General features: G+C 43.7%; 1 protein-coding gene across 1 annotated transcript in view; it reads left to right on the top strand.

Moving 5' to 3' along the window:
• Window positions 1-364: 364 nt before the first annotated feature.
• celsr2 (cadherin, EGF LAG seven-pass G-type receptor 2) overlaps window positions 365-18738 on the top strand; it is a 61314-nt gene continuing 42940 nt past the window's right edge. Inside the window, exon 1 of the mRNA XM_035661390.1 lies at window positions 365-4102. Coding sequence (XP_035517283.1) covers window positions 565-4102 — 3538 coding nt within the window. The 5' untranslated portion in view covers window positions 365-564. The remainder of the gene's footprint in view (window positions 4103-18738) is intronic.

Below are 18738 nucleotides of genomic sequence, written 5' to 3'. Positions count from 1 at the left end.
AGATAACACATAGCTCAAGCACTACAAGGATCCTTGGCGGTTGTGTAAGTAGCATTGAAACATGGGGAAAAAATAATATAATTAAACTAAATGTTGTCAAGTAAATTAATGAAAGTTGTTGTTCTCAGATAATAAATTAAGCTTTTAGGAAGTTACCATTTATCTCTAGTGGCAGGGTTTGTGTCAAGTCCTCAGACCCCTAACAGAGCTGTTTTCCCCTCTCTTTCTCTCTCTTTTACACACACACAGGTTTATGATAATGAGGAGCCTCAAGGCGCAGGGGGAGTCGGAGCCATTTTTACCATTCAATCGGAGTTGCGCGGACGGAGCGGAGGTGCTGCTGCTGCTGCTGTTGTCGCCGGTGTGTGTGTGTGAATGAGTGTGTGAGCCGCTCCGGCCAAGGTTACTGCGGGTTTACCTCATAAAATCAGCCGGAGTGACCGGAGAGAAGTGCGCCCGCTGAGAGCATGGCTCCTTTGCAACAAAGGGAAACTCACAGGCGGAAAGTTTAAAGGAATAAGGAGCTGCAGAAATTCCCACTCGGAGACCACAAACTGAGGAGCGATGCACTTCGTTAAATGGGATTTGTTGTTGATTTTCTGGTGCTGTAAACTGGTTTCGCTGGCACATTGTTACACCGTTCACCTCAGTGAGGATGCGGGGCCAAGGACGGTGGTGGCCGGCGTGGAGCGAGGCGCACGGTGCGCTTTGGATCAAGTACTTGCTCCCAAATTCACGGAGCGGTTTCTGGAGACTGACGCGGCGGCGGGCATTGTGTTTGTTTCGGACTCTATAAAGTGCCCCTCGCTGCGCTCCAACCCCTTCACCGTGTACACTGTGGCCGACTGCTCGGACTCCGGCTACCGGCACCTCCTCACCGGCCAGTACGAAGTGCATGTTCACGGTAGGAACTGTTCAAACAAGCGTAAAAGAAAACCTCAGTGGGACATGGAGGTGCTCAGTTTGTTCAGCAGCAACCACCGCGGCTCAGAGTGCCACCAAGCGGGCTCTGCTTTATTTTCAGTGGGGGGTCTGCTGCCAGGAGACCCGATCCGCTGCAAAGTCACCAACAGCCGTGACTTTTACTTCTCTGAGGGGGACTTGTTTGTTTCTGAAACGCTGTGCTGGAGGCAGGACACGCTCCTGGAGCTAGACCTGCTCTGTGATGTGCTCACAGGAAATGGACTGAGTGCTAAAGTCAACCCCATCTCCATCCACTGGCGTGTGGGTCAGGGCCCCTTTAGGCAGGGCCACTTAGGGAAGCTGTTAGAAAAGGCAGCTCAGTCTGATTCAGGGATTGTGAGCAGGAGGAGGAGAAGCATCAACAGCAGCCCCCAGTTTCAGCCTCCAATGTACCAAGTGTCTGTGCCGGAGAATAAGCCGGCTGGGACTCCCGTTGTTGTTTTGAAAGCAGTGGATGTGGATGAGGGGGAGGCAGGCAGGCTGGAGTATTTCATAGAGGCTCTCTTTGATAGCCGTTCCAACAATCTCTTTGCTGTGGACCCGGCCAACGGTGCTGTGTCCACAGTAGAGGTGCTGGACAGGGAGACAAAAGACACCCATGTGTTCCGTGTGACCGCAGTCGACCATGGCACGCCCCGGCGTACAGCCATGGCAACCCTCACTATCACTGTCAGGGACACTAATGATCACGACCCTGTGTTTGAGCAGCAGGATTATAAAGAAAGCATCCGGGAGAATCTAGAAATAGGCTATGAGGTGTTAACTGTGAGGGCCACAGACGGGGACGCACCTGTTAATGGTAACATCCTTTACCGTGTCTTAAACAGTAACGGGTCCAATGATGTGTTTGAGATTGATTCCAGGTCTGGTGTAATCCGCACCAAGGGTCTGGTAGACAGAGAGGAGGTAGAATCCTATATGCTGTTAGTTGAGGCAAATGACCAAGGTCGTGACCCCGGGCCCCGGAGCGCCACAGCTACAGTTTACATTGTGGTTGAGGATGACAACGATAATGCTCCCCAGTTCAGTGAGAAGCGCTATGTGGTCCAGGTCCCAGAGGACATGGCCCCCAACACAGAGATCCTGCAGGTGACGGCCACAGACCAGGACAGAGGGAGCAATGCCCTTGTTCACTTCAGCATCATGAGTGGAAACACCAGGGGACAGTTTTATATTGATGCTCAGACAGGTAAAATGGACCTGGTGAGTCACCTGGATTACGAGGCGAACAAAGAATACACTTTAAGAATCCGAGCTCAGGATGGAGGACGGCCTCCGCTATCCAACATCAGTGGCCTGGTTACAGTGCAGGTGCTGGATGTGAATGACAACGCCCCAATTTTTGTCAGCACCCCATTCCAGGCCACCGTTCTGGAGAACGTGCCGCTGGGCTACTCCATTATCCACATCCAAGCAGTGGATGCAGACTCTGGAGACAACTCCAGGCTAGAGTATCGCCTCACTGAAACCACGCCAAACTTCCCATTCACCATCAACAACAGCACAGGGTGGATTGTAGTGGCAGCCGAGCTGGACAGGGAGAGTGTAGATTTTTACAACTTTGGAGTGGAGGCCCGAGATCACGGCTACCCTGTCATGTCCTCCTCAGCCAGCATTAGCATGACCATTCTAGATGTCAACGACAACAACCCAGAGTTCACTCAGAGGGCGTATTACATGAGACTGAATGAGGACGCATCCGTGGGGACCAGTGTGGTGACAGTCTCGGCTGTGGACCAGGACATCAACAGCGTGGTGACCTATCAGATATCCAGCGGAAACACCCGCAACAGATTCTCCATCACGAGTCAGAGTGGAGGGGGGCTCATTACACTGGCGCTGCCTTTAGACTACAAACTAGAACGCCAATACGCCCTCACTGTCACTGCAAGTGACGGCACACGCTTTGACACCGCTAAGGTGTTTGTTAACGTCACAGACGCCAACACACACCGGCCCGTGTTCCAGAGCTCGCATTACACCGTCAACATCAATGAGGACAAGCCTGTGGGAACAACTGTTGTGGTGATAAGTGCCACAGATGAAGATACAGGAGAGAACGCACGCATCACCTACTTCATGGACGACAGCATCCCTCAGTTTGACATCGACCCAGATACAGGAGCTGTCACCACACAGATGGAGCTGGACTACGAGGACCAGGTTTCCTATACGCTCGCCATCACTGCTCGAGACAACGGCATCCCACAGAAGTCTGACACCACCTACCTGGAGATCCTGGTGAATGACGTCAATGACAACTCCCCCCGCTTCCTCAGAGACCACTATGTGGGCTCTGTTATGGAGGATGTGCCGGTTTTCACCAGCGTGGTCCAGGTTTCTGCCACCGATAGAGACTCTGGGCTCAATGGTCGCGTCTTCTACACCTTCCAAGGTGGGGAGGATGGCGATGGAGATTTCATAATTGAATCAACCTCTGGCATTGTTCGCACATTGCGCAGATTAGACAGAGAGAATGTGCCTGTTTACAGCCTGCAGGCTTTCGCTGTAGATAAAGGTGTTCCTGCTCTCAAAACACCAGTAAACATCCACGTAACAATCCTAGATGTGAACGACAACCCCCCTGTGTTTGAGAAAGATGAGTTTGACATTAGAGTGGAGGAAAACAGCCCCATAGGCCTCGTGGTTGCACATATTTCAGCCACAGATCCAGATGAAGGCAGTAATGCACAGATAATGTACCAGATAGTGGAGGGAAACATCCCAGAGGTGTTCCAGCTGGACATCTTCTCCGGAGAACTGACTGCATTAATAGACCTGGACTACGAGACAAGGTCTGAGTACATTATTGTGGTCCAGGCCACGTCCGCCCCTCTGGTCAGCCGTGCTACAGTCCACATCAAACTTGTCGACAAGAACGACAACGTGCCTGTGCTCAAAAACTTCCAGATCATCTTCAACAACTACGTGACGGACAAATCGAGCAGCTTCCCCTCTGGAGTCATTGGGCGCATCCCCGCTCATGACCCCGACGTCTCGGATCAGCTCCACTACAGCTTTGAGGTGGGAAACGAGCTGAACCTAGTCCTCCTGAACCAAAGCACGGGGGAGATCCAGCTGAGCCAAGCCCTGGATAACAACCGGCCCCTGGAGGCCTCCATGAGGATCTCAGTGTCAGGTAAGACTGTTAGATAACTCTTTGTAATTGCAGACTCCACCCAGTCAGTAAAAGGTATTGCGGTGAGAAAACGGACTCACTGAGGTGTATCCCTACTCTATTTCCATGTCCTGTCTCTCCATTTACATTTTCGCTTCACTTCACCAGATAATGGGAGTGATGATGACTTAAGTATGTCTTTCTTGGCTCCAGTGTTCCAGAGTGATCTCCCTATAATAGAAATATTCATGAAGGAGGATTAATATTCACTGCAGGATATTTATAAGCCTCTCACCCTCCCCAAAAAATCACTGGAGTAGCAAGTCACAAAGATGTATTTAGGTATTTGATTTCTGTGAGGTAAACTGTTACATTTGTTTAATCCAGAGGGGCTTCTAAAATTCTTTGGACCCCTCATTAAGGAGCTTTCTTGTTTACACAAGCCTGATTTAGCTCTGTCTATTGTAGAGATTTAAATAGCTGTTTGTCTGAGCACGTCTGTATCCTGTGGGATCCACACTCCAGTAGGCAGACTGATCATGCCTCATAATTGCCCACCACCGCCCCCCCTCCCACATACAACAAAAGACATAATTTAATTATGGTCTATTTCTATAGCTTGTTTAGAGTCCGATTTAAGAGTTGATGTTCTTAAAGCGTTGTATTGTTTGACTGGCATGCTGTTCTTGCTCTAATTTGAGGGAGACTGATGTCTAATAGCTGTTTAATGCTGGTTTGATGCTGTATTTAAAGACAGCCAGAGTTGGTTGCAATGTAAATCACTGTTTGGTCCACTTGTTTGGACTGTATATGTTGAGGAGGGTGATGTAGATCCTAAACAAGCCTGACATTTTTTTGCTGTTTATGCTCACTGCTGGTGTTGTCTTTCCTGCATGTCTTAAACTGCCTGCGTTCCCCAAACCTTTTAATTTTGCATGCCTGCACAAATTACAGAGTTTTATTTACTTGAGAAATGTGACTGAACTTGAATTGCACCCGCAGAGAGTGGGGGTGTGTTGATGTTACCCTCTGTTGGAGCTTATTTGACGCAGTGTGATCCGCTGTAAATCTGCCTTCGCTTTGACCTTGGCACAACCTAAGAGAGAAGGAAACAGAACTAGGGAGCATTATTAAGAGATTGGACATCAAGGTTAAAGATAAAAATCAGATACTTAACAAGAACAGTGAGGATTAAAGTTGGTAGGAACCTTGGAAATTCTTTGATTTGACTGGATGAGGCAGTGGAAGTGTCAATTCAACGACGGTGTGAAGTGCTTTTGTATTTGTTGATGAGTTGCCACTGACTATTAGATACTGTATGGTTAGAGAGGGCAGTCAATATAATAGATTGAAGCTGAGCTTTGCCTCTCTGGAGAACAATAGTGAGCTGTCGATTCAGGGGCAGGCGCTACAGCTCATACCAGGCTGTGGTTGGGGGCAACAGCTGTGACTCCACCAAGGACCAATTAGAGGCTGTGTCTCCCCAGCGCGTCCCGCACCTGCTGGGGTTTATGTGTCAGCACCCCTGCATGAGACAGCGGGAGATGGAGGGAGGCAGGAGGACAGAAGGGGGGGAAGGGTTAAGTTGGGGTTGTGTAAACTGGGAACATGTTGGAAAATACAGTCATACTGTATCTGAGCAGGAAAGTCATTAGACAGTTGGAAGAGAAAATGGGGTAGGAAGATGAGCTCCTCCAATAGATGCTGCTGACCCCAATTTTCAAAGGCTTCTCCCTCCAGGGACCTCCCAAGTCTTCCCATTATCTTTCTCTTTATGCTGCCGTTTAAGAGGCCCCATATGATGGACGATTTTTGATGGGCTCTTTTGTATGTTGTTGGACTGTGAATAACATCGTTTCTGACCACTGCTCTTCACTCTGAAATGGATGTAACGGTTCTAATGTAGCTACACTTTGCTTTGAGTTTGAAGTGTTTCCTATGCAGTAGCTTTGGAAAGGTAACCTTTAAGTAATCCACAGATTATGATGATCTTCTTAAAGTTGAATTCAGGCATATAATCCATTGCATTGCCCCAACTGATGTACATTATTAATTACTTTTCAGATAAAATTGGACCTCATTTGGGCTTAAAATGTTTAAAAAATGGATGTAAAATTATTAACTTTTCAGTAGAGTCTCTTTGTAATCACTTTACTTCAATAAATGACACGTAATCAGTTTTTACTGAAATACATAATCAACATATAACTATTTGTACCTAGTACAGTTTATACATGTATATCTTAATCTTAAGTGTTTTTAATAGTTAATTCTTATTTTAAAGGAGGGAATGTCAGAATACTGATAGGCTGTTGGTGATATAGTGTCTATATTAACTGAACTAAATCTCACTTAAATGTGATGTGTATGTTTTATATATGTAATATCGTGTGAGATTGTATTTTCAGTGTGTACTTCATACTAAAGTGTCTCGTAGTTAACTCGGAGGGAACGGGAGCCTCCTCCTCTTATATCAAATACGCCATAAAGATAATGGCTAACCATCATGCTACCAGAGGTGAAAATAAAAGTGATTTAAGTGGTGTAGGGGAACCATATTTAAAGCAGTACGGAGTACTGAGTAAAACTGACTCAAATTTTTATAGTGATTTCATTTTAATATGGTTTTATTCATCCCTCCAAAGGCAATTATGTGCATCAGTTTGCCACCCACGGCTACAAATACAAACAGTAAATACAAGAAAAAACACTATTAATGACGGTCTGAAACAGTCAGAGCCTATATGTGAAAAAACTATGTGTGGAATTGGTCATAAATACTTAAATAATACCCAAACGAGCACCCCCCCTCCCCATTCGCCAACACTCCAAAAAGATTTATTAATTTCTTTATGATTTGTTCGAAAGAACCACTGTCGATTGATCTTTGCAACAAAGCGTGTTGATGAATATGAATATCACTTTTTTAATAGAATAGAATAAATGCTTTCCTCCAAACAAGTTAACTGATAGCACATTGCTATTGAGATTGACACTATAATCATTCAGAACCATAAGCAGGCACTTAAAAACACATCTGACAACTACATAACCCGATTATCCTGCTGCCCTGTTGCGTATTGGCTGTGTGCACTGGCATAAATGAGTGATTATAAGCATTTAATTATGGTAGCCAGTTAAGGAGACAGATTTACAGCAGTGGTGTGCAGGCGTTGGGCCTCTGGACTAAATGGAAGTAAGGAGAACGATGAGAGGTGTGTGAATTAATTAACGGTGTTGTACTGAAACTCATCTCAGACTTTAAGGGTCTGTTGAACACTAACTTGCGTTTCTGCCGCATTGAAGATAAAACTGATGTGTGTAAAGATAATATTCATGTCATGTGTCACTTCTGTATCAGGAAGAGAGTTGTGGTCACACTGGGGAGTGGGAGGCTGGTTGTCGTCTGTGGGATTAAATTAGCTGCATCTGTATCCTGGGATCTGTCAGACCAGTGTTGACATACTCAGGGGCTGATCTACTGTTCCCAGGCAAGCGTGAGCCTGCATAAATAGGTGTTTGCATTTGATGGCAAAGATTTTTTTTCCCCCTGCTTTTCTTTCTCTGTGAAAACCCTGTTAATTTCCCTATAGAAAGTATAGCTAATCCTTCATTATCCCTCATTTTTGAACATGTTGTTATGCATGGTCATTTGAATATGACGCCAATTTGTTGGTTCTTTTGTAGTTTTGTCACTGTTATGTTAATGTACATTTCTATCACTATGTAGTGACTCTGTGGGAGTGTACTATATATATACATTATTACAACTACATCTTCAGGACACTTTGTCCTTGTTTTAATCAAATTCGGAGTCCAAGCCAATATCAACCCCCCCCCATGCTCACTTTGCCAATGCAGAGATTTAACAGACAAACGTGCCTCCACAACTAATGATGGCAGTTTGATTCAGCTCACATCACACTGCAGGTTGTACAGATGCACAAATTACATGGTGGACAGCAGATATTTTCTCTCTCTGGACACTGTTGGGAGGGGAGGCCCTTTTTAAGTTTTAAGTGTGACTCTGAAGTGGCTCTGGATGCTCCAAGGTTAAAGCACCTCACTGTCAAACTAATGTGAGCCAAACTTGCTGACGTACAGCCCAAACTGGAGCAAACAATGAATACGCTCACATGTATCAAGTTTTTTGTTTCTGAAATATTAATTCAGGTTGCGTTGTTTTCAATCAGATACAGAATTGATGGCAGTATTCTATACGGTTGAATGTGCTTTTATGGCATTTTAGACCGCCTTTGCCCCGGCCCTTCTCCATCCTTGCATAAGATTATGCTACAAGACTGGAATTTTAATGGAGTAGGCTCCCTGCTCTACTGTATAAGTAAGAGCCAAGACATTCACAGCCAGTGTAATTTCATTATAATCTATTAAACCTTTAAGATGTCTGTGGAGGGACTTTCTCAGGGGTTTGTCTCCTGTAACACTAGCCCATCACGCTGCACAAATCTGGTATATTTGTGTGTGTGTGTGTGTATAGCCTCCAACAGCTGGACCTCTCTGATTGCTTTTGTCCTCACCGTGATATAATTATTTCACTCAAGCGGACTGTACCTTGGGTTTCTGTGTTCTTTATGGTTCATGGATTTCTGTTTGCCTTATGGTTGATTCATAAGACTCAAAGTCAAGTCGGCTTGCAAGTGCTCCGCCCGTGTTTTGCGCGTCCAGAGTCATCTGTAATGTGCTTCTTTTTATTCTTCGTGCCTCCCTCGCCCTCCCTGGATGGCGTTAGTCACACTTGCAGGCTTGCTTGGAATGTTTGTAGCACTGTTTCTTTTCTTTTTCTCCCTTTAACATCACCTATCACCTTGATCCTGTTTCTCTTTCCCTCTTTTTGTTTGCCTGTCACCATTCCCCATTTTTCTCCTATCTACCAGGGTCTATAGCTCTCACCCCTGCAACCTCCACTGTTCCCTCCCATCATTTCAAGCTCCTCTACCCTCCCTCTTTACCCCCATATACCCCCCCCCCTCTCTGTCTCTCCCTCCTTTGACTGTTGTCCCCCCTCCCCTGTGAAAGGAAGAATGTCTAAGAGAAATGCTTTGTTAAGCACCCAGTTGTCATGGTGAACCCAGCAATGCCTGAGAAATTCCTTGTGGGTGGGGACGAGGGGTAAGGTCCCTTTTGTGGAGTGAAGATGGGGGGGAGGGGAGGCACATAAAGTTCTAAAGAGCAACTGTCCCCCTCTCCCTCTTTCCAGTGAAGCATGTAAGGCTTTCTTTGGACCTGTAATGCTCCGGGACACACTGACCTGTCCTGCCGACCGCTTTCACTCTGTAAGCATTTTTATGGGACATGCAGCAAGTCAGCCGACACCTGACTGCAGATATAAACTTTCCATCTGCTGTGTGCTTGAAGAATAAAGTCTAGTCTTGCGTGGGACAGACTTCAGAGGCGAGAGTTTGAAGCGCACGGTGATATGATAGCGTGTGTCTCTTTCATTCGTACACACGGATGCACTTAGAGAGTATCTGATTTCTTGCTGCCAGCTTGTTTCTCAGCAGCAGAACATCCTCCTGTGGGCCTTGCTCCTCTATGCTTGGTTGCATTGAAGGTCCAGAGGAGCTGAGGTGGGGAGAGGGATTCGGGTGAGGAGGGGGGCAGGATGACATCATCTATGTGTTAGGAGGGGAAATCGTGTTTGGGATTAGGGCTGGTGCATCGCTGGGGTGAGACCTTGTGGTGCTTGCATATATCTCAGCGTTGTCCTGCATTGTCCTCGCTATCTCAGTAGACAATGGGAGTTTGCTCTGTCTGGGGCTGCCCCCACCCCTCCTCATTTGGCTTTGTGTCCACTTGTTTGCCCCGGTGTTATGGTCTTCACGACAGCTTCACCGGCCTGTTATTCATCCATGAATTATCCTATTTACTGTACTGTCTGATGCAAGCACTTTTTTTATAATCTTTCATTCAGCGAATCACTGACTGAGCACATATGATGAAACTTTAGTACAGTGATCCCCAACCAACCAGGGGTACTTGTACCTCAAGGGGTACTTCTGCGGTTGCCAGGTGGTCCATGGAAAGATTGTGGAGTAGATTGATTTGAAGAAAAAAAACTGAAATTATGATTATTTGATTAAAAAAAATAATTGAGTCAGCTGAAACACTAGGAGCTGTGATTGAGAGCATGAAAACTAGTTACCAAGCAAGAAGGGAAACCTGAACAGTTAACTAAAAGTAATGGGTAAATGGTGTAAAACCTAAAAGTAGGGAATAAATGGTTGAAATAGCTAAACGTAATGAGTTATTGGTTAAGATGGTTGGCTAATTGGGATGTATAAATGGTAAAAAGGAAAAAAATATAGTGAATTAATGGTTGAAATAGTTCAAATGAATGAATAAAAGGTTTAAATGGTTTTCAAAATGTAGTGAATAAATAGTTACAAGTATGGACGTTATGGTTCAAGCATCCATCTTCAGCCACTCTAAGTCTAGTATGAAGGCAAACTTGAGCAAACCGACTTGAACATTGACGGATCAGTTGTATTTAAATCATTTTTATTTTATAGTTTATATTATTAACAGTGTTCATTGACATCCAGCTTAAAATTAGTTCAGTTAAACACATTGGGAACATGACTGGTGGTGTTGATGAAGGGGTCCTTGAGTTCATATGACAAGTGCCCGGCTGACAAAAACAACCCCACTGTGAACCACTGGTCAAGTACAGTAGACAAAGTATTTCCTTCTGTGTAGTAAAACTAATTTTGGAGTACAGAAATCACTACAAGTACATTGTTCTCCCACTGCGAATGTGACAGATTATGTTTATTTAACAGGCCTTTATGCTACATTGCGCTCATTTAGTAGCAAACCAGACCCGAGATTTCACAGTGACCTGGTTTCACATGCTTTAACTCTGCCGCGTCTCACTGTCAACATTAGGCCGTTCAGACGTGAGGGTGAGAACTGTGACGGGTAGAGGTGGTGAACCATAGCATACAGGAGTTTGAGATGTTTCATCACTGTCTAATTTATATTACCACTGACAGGAGGGCATCCGGTTAACAAAACAGATGGTTTCCTCATGAGCTGCTACAGTGGTAAGATTGTGCTTTCACAGTTTGGATATGAATGAGAGTGACTATTTATACTGTTCACTTACATGCAGGTGGATTCTTTTTTAATTTTTTCCACTTTCACCTCATTTGTTGATCTGAACAGACTGTTTTCCAGTTTGTCTTTCCAAAAATAATTTAGTTGTGACAGTGTTCAGACATCAAACTGTCAGGATGAGTTAGAGTAGAATATAATGCCCTGTTATATTTTTTAGCAATGGTATCAACCCTGGAATCTGGCTGGGTGCTGCTGTTGTAAAGCTTCTTAATAAATGACCAAAGTCGTTATTGTGCTGCTTGATGCTAAGTATCCAATATCTATCAAATGGCTATTGGTACGTTTGAATAACGGCCTCATGCTTGGTCACGTCTCTGCATACTAATGTCTCTTTACTACTGCGCTGACAGCAAGTTTCCTTTTGATATGCAAATGTTCTGATTGGAAGAGTTCACATCCTTTTCTGTGGCTCCAAAGCTGCTTCACTATAGAGCAAGAATCCGTGGAATGTCCTCCTTCTTTTGGTTTTCAGATACAGCAGAAAAGTGTCATCAGGGGATGCTGTGGCAGGGTCCGCAAATCAGTACGAATGGCCTCCCTCCAGCATCGTCAGCTTTCCTCCTGAATGGAGAAATCAGGAAAGGGATTGTGGGTTTGCTCTGACTCCTCTGGATGACATTGAGCTACACAAGCAGTTTTCATTATTGACTTCACAGGCACTGTAGGAATTAGTTGGTGTTGTGTTTATCATTACAGCTGATCTTTGTTCTTTTTTCCTTACTACTTAAGCTTAATTGCTCTGCACAAGAAGATAAAAACAGCCAGTTACAGTACTTCTGGAGCTTTTTAATCATTATTTCAAAAACAAGGTCAGAGACGTATGAATATTTATTTAACCTGTATATTTTTCTGAAACAAATGAACACAAACATACACACACATACTTGCACACAGTGGAATTGATAATTGCACATTATGATGTTCAGTGTAATTTGTGTTGCCTGATGTAACAGCCTTAACATAGCTCTGATAACAGCAAATCTGCTGCGTAGGAGTTTGAGCATGCTGTCCGTTCTCTCCTTTTGAGAGAGCAATTTGCAAGTAGGTTTTCTGTTGTACATGAGCTGTTTGTGTTCAGATGTGTTTCATTTTGTGGTTCAGCTTTTTTCTCAAACATAGAATCAACAATATGTTTCTCAAGCTGGTCGAGGTGAGACGCTTTTTATCCCAAATCAACCCCAAATCCACTCCAGTCAGCTGTCATTGTGAGCTGGAAATTCCCCATGTGGTGGTTGCTCGAGAATGTTTTCGGTGATTAGCGAAGTTTTAATGTGTCTCGACCCTCGTGGCGTGTTTTTATCCTCCAGGCTACTAATTTGTCCCATTTCTTCTAAAGCTAGGCAATTTAGTACTCAGCAATCATATTAGTGTTGAAATTAGATTGGATAATAATAGTTTATTTTAAAGGCACAGTGAAATGAAAACATACATTTCTCAAGTTAAAATAATACGTCCCTGTTAATAGTTGTGAATTACCTCTTGTTATATGCTAAATATATGTCCAAATGTCTTGTTTATAGTGTTTATGTATAAAAAAAATCCCCTTTTTACAGGGTGTATAATGTAAAATTATTAATGTAAAATAGAAACTACGCCAGTGATTGGTTTGTCCATTCTGGGCTACTGTAGAAATATGAAAGAGACGCTCTGATGGTTCAATGGTGACGTGAGCCGCTGTAGGTAGAAGAAGGCCTGGCAGGAGTCGTTAGAGTATTTTATGCAGAGCGTGGTGGAGGTGGTGGTGGTGGTGGTGGGGTGTGAGCTTCGGCCGTTGCTTGTCTAGTGGGGGGTCAGGAAGAGGGGAGAAGATGTGGGGGGTGGGGGTATTGTGGTAATGAGATGAAAAACCTGTCTCTCCCTTTGCAATGCATAGCCTCCAACCCCCCAACCAGTCACCAGGCTCCATTCAGGCAGCAGTTGAGTGTTTCACCTTTCAGCTCTGGTTAATTTAAGCAGGCCGCTCCACAACCACATTTTACTGCGTCCCCTTTGATCGCTGGGACTCGAGATTCCAGCTTTTAAATTAAATCAACACCAAAAAGAGTGCACTTAGTTTTAATGAAGGAGACATCTGATAAGCTTGATCTAACAGATATAAGAGTATTTTAAACACTGCCAGAGCACTGAGCCACAGAGCTCCAACATCATGATAAACTTATGCTCCCTCCCTTTAACCCACATCAGCCATTGTTAGCGTCCAGGACTGATTCTTTTTTCTTTCTTCTTTACTGGGGTGTTAATTGGACCTCGGTTTGCTGACTGGTATGAAGGTGAGGATTAAGTCTGTTGTCCTGCTGGGTGCTTTCTGTTCCTGTATGTCTACCTGAGGTCCATTCACATGAAATTACTGAAATGTAAAAAGCTTTGTTTGACATGTGGTTTGACATTTTCCTCAATGAAAACAGTCTGTATTAAACACACAAGCTGCACATTTCTTTGGTATTAATTTACACTGTGTGTGGGAACAGATGTGGCTCCAGATTTACAGTTCAGTGGGCCCCTTATTGACGGGTACCAGCACCTGTAAGGTTTAGTCCCGAGCTGGCCGTAAACATGTCAAGGTGACGACACAATTGACCTGATGAACTCTGACTGTGGAGGGCAAAAGCCTCAGAAGGAACAGGTGAAATGTAATAAATTAGTCAGGGTCACACACACATACAGCAGCAGAGCCCCAGTAATTAATGTATGTGATTCAAGGCTGTTCCAAGGGCAGAGTATTTAATTCTAATTAAATTAAACTGTGTCCTGTTGTTGGCCCCACAGGGACTGTACTCTCGGCTCGTGGCTCTGTGGTTTGTTTGGTTGGTGTGTGGTATGGATGTGTTGTCTCTCTGTGACCTTGTGTGGACTCACTGGTTTGGTGTTTGTCAGCAATATGCAAACATGACACTTCTGACAGTAGGTTCACAGTGTATTAGCTCGTTAACAGTGTTTTTACCTGCAGAGGCCTGGCAGAGACAGCTGTTCTTCCAGTTTCAGATCCAATGCCTGCATTTATCAAACTCTTATGTAAGGGACGATTTGGGTTAAAGTGAAAGATAAAAGTAAAAAACAGTTTTTACTCCCACTCACAAACACATGAATAAAAGATGTTTCCTGCTTTTTAAACTGCGTTTAAAGAGTTCAGGAGGTTTCTTAAGTTTGCAGTACAGAAACGGTGATGGACACCATCTGAGACGTGTTCTGGAGTGACTTCAGACAATATCATTTGTCTTGATGAATAAAACATTACATGAAGCAGTATGAATACTTTATTTCAGAATAAGGTAGTTTTATCCTACTATTTCTGTAGGTTTTCAGCATTTGGTCAGATGTTAGACCTCTTTTTGTTTTTGCATTCCCTGATACATACAGTACATTATTATTGTATGCGGTACTGATTATCTCTGCTCTACTAGCAGCTGAATTTTCACTCTGCTCCAATTTAGTTTACTTTTCCATTTAAGCCATTTTCCTTTTATTTCCCCCCAATTTACACACTTTTAAAGTCGGACACATACAATTTTACCATTAAGAGTATGCCAAATGAGCTACCAGTAGTTCCTGTTTACAATGTACCCATGAATGTACCGACAACTACCACTGGATTCATTTGATACTGAAGAAAAGTTAAGTTATAAGTCTGGACAGCTATTGTCATTGGAAAATTATGTCCCTGAGAAGTGTAATCTAAAATATATATTGCTGTTTGTGTGTTCAGTTTTAAATTATGACTCAGGAGTAAGATTTTTAATACAATCTGCAGCAATCTGTCTTAACAAGGGTTTTAATGTACTTTGATTGATTACTTGAGAGCCGCTCTTAAAGGTTGCTCTTGCACTTCACAGTAAGTTATTTTTCACTTTCAGGGAATATTTTTTTCCATTAGGTCATCTCTTTAGAGCATTTGTAAGTAGGTTTGATGAATACGAGCCGGGATCTCACAGTTCCATCTGGAAACAAACAACCAAACAGAAAGTAACGCTGCATGCTAATTTGCAAATCAAAAACTCGTTAAAACCATGTAAGTTTGCAGAGCGGCTCGCTGGTTCGAGCTGTAAAGGCTGTGAACTGCAAAGTTAATCCGCAGACCCTTATCCCTCCAAAGTGATTTTTAATTTATGATCTCCCTTATTGATCTTGGAAATGGGACCCCGGCTTTGCGCTCTTTGATGTAGTGAGTACTCAGTGCGTGCTGCACATACTGTAGTGTACTGATGCTGAACAACTAAGACAGGCTCTGCTCAACCTCATTACCTTCTTACCCGGAGGTTCCCCTCAACATGACACACTTCTGCAGTGAAACACACAGCTGCCTCTGAGGGAGTTTTGGCTGCTCTGGATCACAGAATTAACGTGCTTTTGTTTGATTGTGGCGTTCTTAAGGTGGTACCATTAGACGTGATGTGATGAATGGCTGCTTGAGAGAGCTGCTCAAGTGCGATTATTTATCAGCTCTCCACTGTCATGATGATAAATGGTATTTTTATAGGGTCTCTAATGTGTTTCCCCTCCCCACAAAAACTGGAAGACGTTTTCATTGGCTCGGTGTTTAACCAGCACGTTATGAGGCAGAGGTTTCAGCTGCTGAGGTACCTCTGAGCAACAAAATGACTAAATAACAGCTACAGTGTTGATATAATACCAATATCTGGACTATCTTTTAACCCTCTGCTAAAAGTTTTGCAGCTTTTCTTTTTATGTCAACCGTTAACAGACTATAAATAAACACTATTTTTTCACAAGTGCAAGCGGAGATAGCGTCTCAAATTTTTAGCACAGATTTCCATGTGATGTAATTTAAAATGTTAGATTTTGCTTTTCTGCAGGTTTATTCAAGTTGTGTAATGTTATACAACAAGTCTGCAGCCTCACTCGAGAAAAAGCAGCCTTCTTCTGCCTGAATGTACATTGGATGTGTCAGTATCCCACAGTCCAATGTGCCCTTTCAGTTAAATGGAGCTTTTTTGTGATTCTGGTCATTGTGTAGAGTCACAACACATCATGTGACCACAGTGTTTATCACGTGTTTGCACTCAGGTTGTTAATAGTCGATGATAAATTGGATGCCATGCGAGCTCACCGAGTAGAGCACATACCACAAATCAAGGCTGATACCTTACCGCAGCAGTTTCGAATCATAAATACGTAACGGTCATGATACATAAATGGTCAAACAGAACTGGCACCGCAAGCTGTAAATAACGGAAGCCAGGCTTAAACTCCAATGTTTGTTCTTTTTGGATATTCAGTTCAGCACTACATCAGCGTTTATAGTAGTTTACATACGCCATGATGGAGTGTGAGTTATATGCGTACTGTATATTTATCTGTATCCTGGTACGTTGCTTGTTTACATCACAGCTCATGAACTGCGTGTCATAGATTGGACTTACTGATGTTTTTTCGAATGCATTTTTAGTCACTGAATGCAGATTTCTGGTTTTAGTTGATGAGGACCACTTTAATGCTCCATTTGTTTTCTCTCTCTCTGTGAGGCCGTCAACAGAAACCTTTACTGATGCTGTATTAAATTCTCTATAGACTGTATGTAGAGGAGGTTCAGGTTCAGCCCACCGGCATTCAGTACTCTGAAGGTGACCCTTTCATATCTGTGTCCTTTTGTGGATTATGTGTCCATATTCGTTTTCATATAGGACTTGCAGCTTGTTGTCCTCTCTTCCAACCTGTCTTTAATTTTCTTCTCTATACACAGACAAAAAAACAAACAAAAAATCCTGTTATAATCTTTAAACAGAGAGAAAAGAGCATAAATAACTCACCAGCACAGGCGAGGCTCTGAGGGAGCAGGTCGGGGTTACTGTCGCGCTGTGGTGGGTGATGTCTCTGTCCTCAGTAATTTGGTCACACAGTCCTTCTGATCTTTATCCACCATGACTTTGTTGACATTTTCTGGGATTCAACTGGGAGATTTGATGGCAACTTTGTTGTCTAATTAGGCAAGTCTCACCGATTTGTTCTTTCTGTCTTTGTCTCTGTCTCTCTCTCAGCAGTCTATTACCACAGAAACTAAGAACCCTAGTAGGCTTAAAACAGATATCCTATCTTGGTTTGATTACATGTGTCTTTAAAGCAAGCACTCCATCCTAAAGCCTCCCTGTGTTCATATAACATTGTGTCAGTGGAATATTTGTCTTTCATAATTCTCTTGACGGTTGAAACTGGGGGGGCATTAATATTTCAGAGATAAAAAGCTGTACACTTCCCCTCCCCAACCTCCTGGCTGATAATTTATGTTCTCTGTGTGGAGGCTTTAACATCCACTCAAACATGGCCTTTGTGTGTGTGTCTGAGACTCTTCGATGTAAATCATAATGTGTCCGCTTGTTTACATGCATCAGAGATGTCTTGTAGGATTTTTTGGCTCTGTTGATCTGCCTGTTTTGCCTGCAGAATATTTTGTTTATATGCTCGATAATTTGAGTTTAACAAAGAGGGCTTTCACCTGGTCGGTTGAAAACAGTCAACCTACTGCCTTGAAGACATAAAAACAGCTTTGTTTGTGTATTTGTTGATGCAAAATCACCAGAATCAGTGCGTAATGTTTTAATACAGACTTTAATACAGATTCTTCTTTTTTAATTTGAATGTCGTACAACTGTTTTCCTGTTTACCTTCTGTGATTCTCTGAAACCTCCACTCCTTCAATGTACACTCTCTGCTCTGCTTGTATTGACGTATGGATGACCACCACCCACCCGCCCAACACACACACATGCACAAACACACGCACAATGCCATACACAGCCTTGGCAGTCCTGCAGCCACAGTGTGTGTTTAATCTTTTCCCTGGCGCCACTTCCTAGCTGAGAGCATTCCTGGCACCCAGAGGCCCAGAGGGGGTCGAACTCTGGGCTGAAAGCAGTGTCACACTTCAGAGCTGGCACCTTGTCTCGTTACCAACTAAGCATCCTTCTTTTCCTCCTTTTTGGCCCAAAACGCCCCGCTTACCCTCCGTTCCTGAGCGGAGGATCCTTCCATGGAGAATAACCTCTTTGAAGGATGGTCTGGTTCCTTTCAGGGGAGATTCTCCTCGCGCTCAGTTTCCCAGCGCTGCGTCTACGTCTGGAGCTCTGCCCGAGCTCCTATCCAAGAATGTGAATTGGCAGAGGACATAATTAAGGCGATGTCTGTCCTTATACGTGGCCTAACCTTTAAGAGCCTCTGTTCACTGAGAGCTGGGTTCTTCTGGCTACTGTTGCTGCAGAGTATCAGTTATAATATGAGCTGAATGGATGAAGAGAAAACTGTTTTCCTGCGTTCTGGCTGAGGTTGAAAGTAGATTGTTGTTTGCTGGGTTTCTGTCAGGTTAGAAAGGAGCAGTAAAATGTTACACTGTTAATGATAGCATCACTGCTTTCCTGTACAGAACTTAATATTGTTTCCTATGAGGATTGGCAGTTGAAATACTCCTCTGTCTAAAGTAAAAGTAAGAGTTACACTGATTGACTGTAACCAGCGCGCTCGCTCTCTCTCTCTCTCTCTCTCTCTCTCCTTACCTTACCTTAAACCTTTTT

Source organism: Morone saxatilis, unplaced genomic scaffold, assembly GCF_004916995.1.
Source record: "Morone saxatilis isolate NCDOM2014 unplaced genomic scaffold, NCSU_SB_2.0 Contig18, whole genome shotgun sequence".
NCBI lineage: Eukaryota > Metazoa > Chordata > Actinopteri > Moronidae > Morone > Morone saxatilis.
The sequence above is the reverse complement of the archived record's forward strand: the minus strand, read 5'-3'. Positions and strand labels throughout refer to the sequence as shown.